Below are 2,015 nucleotides of genomic sequence, written 5' to 3'. Positions count from 1 at the left end.
CCCACACGGTGACAGAGATAGCACGATGATACAGCACGACGAAGCATGACGAGCCGAGACATGGCTAGTGGGGTGCGCGGTCTCAATGGAAATAAAAAAAACGCGGTACACGACCCAGCGAACACGACCGACCGTGCAAACCGTCCCGCGGGTCAGGTTGTGTTGCGCATCACACTTCGGTGCGCATTGTGATTCTATTCCTTGCTATTCTTGCTATCGTTTCTACTCACTGCTATTCGTCGTTTCTATTCATTGCTACTGCTTTGCAACGTGGGCTGACCTTGTATCGTGTAGGACGTGCAGACGAGGATGGCGATGAATAGCCATCAATGGCGACGAACAACCGTTGATGTTCCGAGATATTGTCGTCTGGCGAAAATCGGTTAGCGAGCCGATGCATGTAAAGAGGCCAGCTTCGCGAAATACCGCGCAGCTTATGTCGGCAGCACAACTAGCCTACAACCGCCAGCTTTAAAGCAACCGTATCTGAAAATAAGTAAACCGGATGCATATATATGCGGTGCAATTATATTGTAGCGAGCCAACATCCATGAACAAAACAGCTTCACAAAATGCCGTACAGCCTACACAGACAACGTTGGACAAGCACTGCACAGTTCAGTGCGCGTCAAATTGCGTGGTTCGGTGTACGTTAAATTGCGCGTTGAATTGCATGTTTAATTGCACGTCGAGTTGTGTGGTGGGTTGCGCGTTAAAATGCACGAGTCGGCGCATGTCGAATTGCGCAGTGCGATGCAGCCAATGTTTTGCGATTTGCGCGTTAAATCGTGGTGCGGTGCGGTGAGGTGCAGTGCGGTGCGGTGCGGTAAGCGGTCCCGAACAAAAAAACAAATAAAACCTCATGCACCGGGATCGAGCCGGTGACCGCGGTTCCCATTCAGTGTCGGAGCTAGCGCACACCACAAGCAGTGAGCGCCGATGCTCCGGGGCGCATTGCGCGGGTCCACGTGTGGTGCGGTGCGATGCACTGCCACACGCAGTGTGGCGCGGTGCGGTGCAACGCGGTGCAGTGCGGTGCGGCGCGGACACCGAAGCGGTGCACGGCGATGCTCGGGGGCGCATTGCACGGGCCCAGGCGTGGAGCAGTGCAGTCCGGGACGACGCGGTGTGCGGTGCACGGTCCAGAACGAAAAGAAATGAACAATAAACGACGACGACGCGAAAAACGAACCACGCGACGACGAAGGCAGCGCTCCCGAACGAAAAATAGAAGAATAGGCGACGAAGCCAGCGAGCCGCAACGTAAAAAAGGATAACACGACGCGCCGGCGCGGGGATCGAACCAGCGACTACGGCTCCCACTCGACGTCGGAGCTAGCGCGACTCTCCAGAAATTCCGAACAGACAGACACGCGGACGCCCCCCGCAGCCTAAGGTCTCCGTCCCGACGACGGAACGACTAAACGTCGTCCGTCTAACGTCGGGACTACGACGATAGGCCTCCGCTCATAACATATGAGCTACGGCTATTGTAGTAGTATTGTAGTAGTATTGTAGTAGTATTGTAGTAGTATTGTAGTAGTATTGTAGTAGTATTGTAGTAGTATTGTAGTAGTATTGTAGTAGTATTGTAGTAGTATTGTAGTAGTATTGTAGTAGTATTGTAGTAGTATTGTAGTAGTATTGTAGTAGTATTCTAGTAGTATTCTAGTAGTATTCTAGTAGAATTCTAGTAGTATTCTAGTAGTATTCTAGTAGTATTCTAGTAGTATTCTAGTAGTATTCTAGTAGTATTCTAGTAGTATAAGAGTATGAGTAGTATTAGAATTAGAATTATTATTAGAAGCAGTAGTTGTAGTATAGGATTATTATTATTATTATTATTATTAGTAGTAGTAGTAGTAGTAGTAGTAGTAGTAGTAGTAGTAGTAGTAGTAGTAGTAGTAGTAGTAGTAGTAGTAGTAGTAGTAGTAGTAGTAGTAGTAGTAGTAGTAGTAGTAGTAGAGGTTGCATTTCTTGTTGTAATAGCAGTATAGAAGTAGTAGTATGTAATA

The 2,015-nt window shown here is 48.4% G+C and overlaps 1 protein-coding gene across 1 annotated transcript; it reads left to right on the top strand.

Annotated features, from left to right (window-relative positions):
* Positions 1 to 550: 550 nt before the first annotated feature.
* VOLCADRAFT_100887 (uncharacterized protein) lies at positions 551 to 1,161 on the top strand (the record flags this gene model as incomplete). The annotated part of the gene is made up of 2 exons (XM_002959381.1): positions 551 to 801; positions 1,002 to 1,161. The coding sequence occupies 2 exons, from the start codon at positions 551 to 553 to the stop codon at positions 1,159 to 1,161; spliced, it is 411 nt and encodes a 136-aa protein (XP_002959427.1).
* Between the last annotated feature and the right edge of the window lie 854 nt (positions 1,162 to 2,015).

The sequence above is a fragment of the Volvox carteri genome (genome assembly GCF_000143455.1).
Source record: "Volvox carteri f. nagariensis unplaced genomic scaffold VOLCAscaffold_195, whole genome shotgun sequence".
Classification (NCBI taxonomy): domain Eukaryota; kingdom Viridiplantae; phylum Chlorophyta; class Chlorophyceae; order Chlamydomonadales; family Volvocaceae; genus Volvox; species Volvox carteri.
The sequence above is the reverse complement of the archived record's forward strand: the minus strand, read 5'-3'. Positions and strand labels throughout refer to the sequence as shown.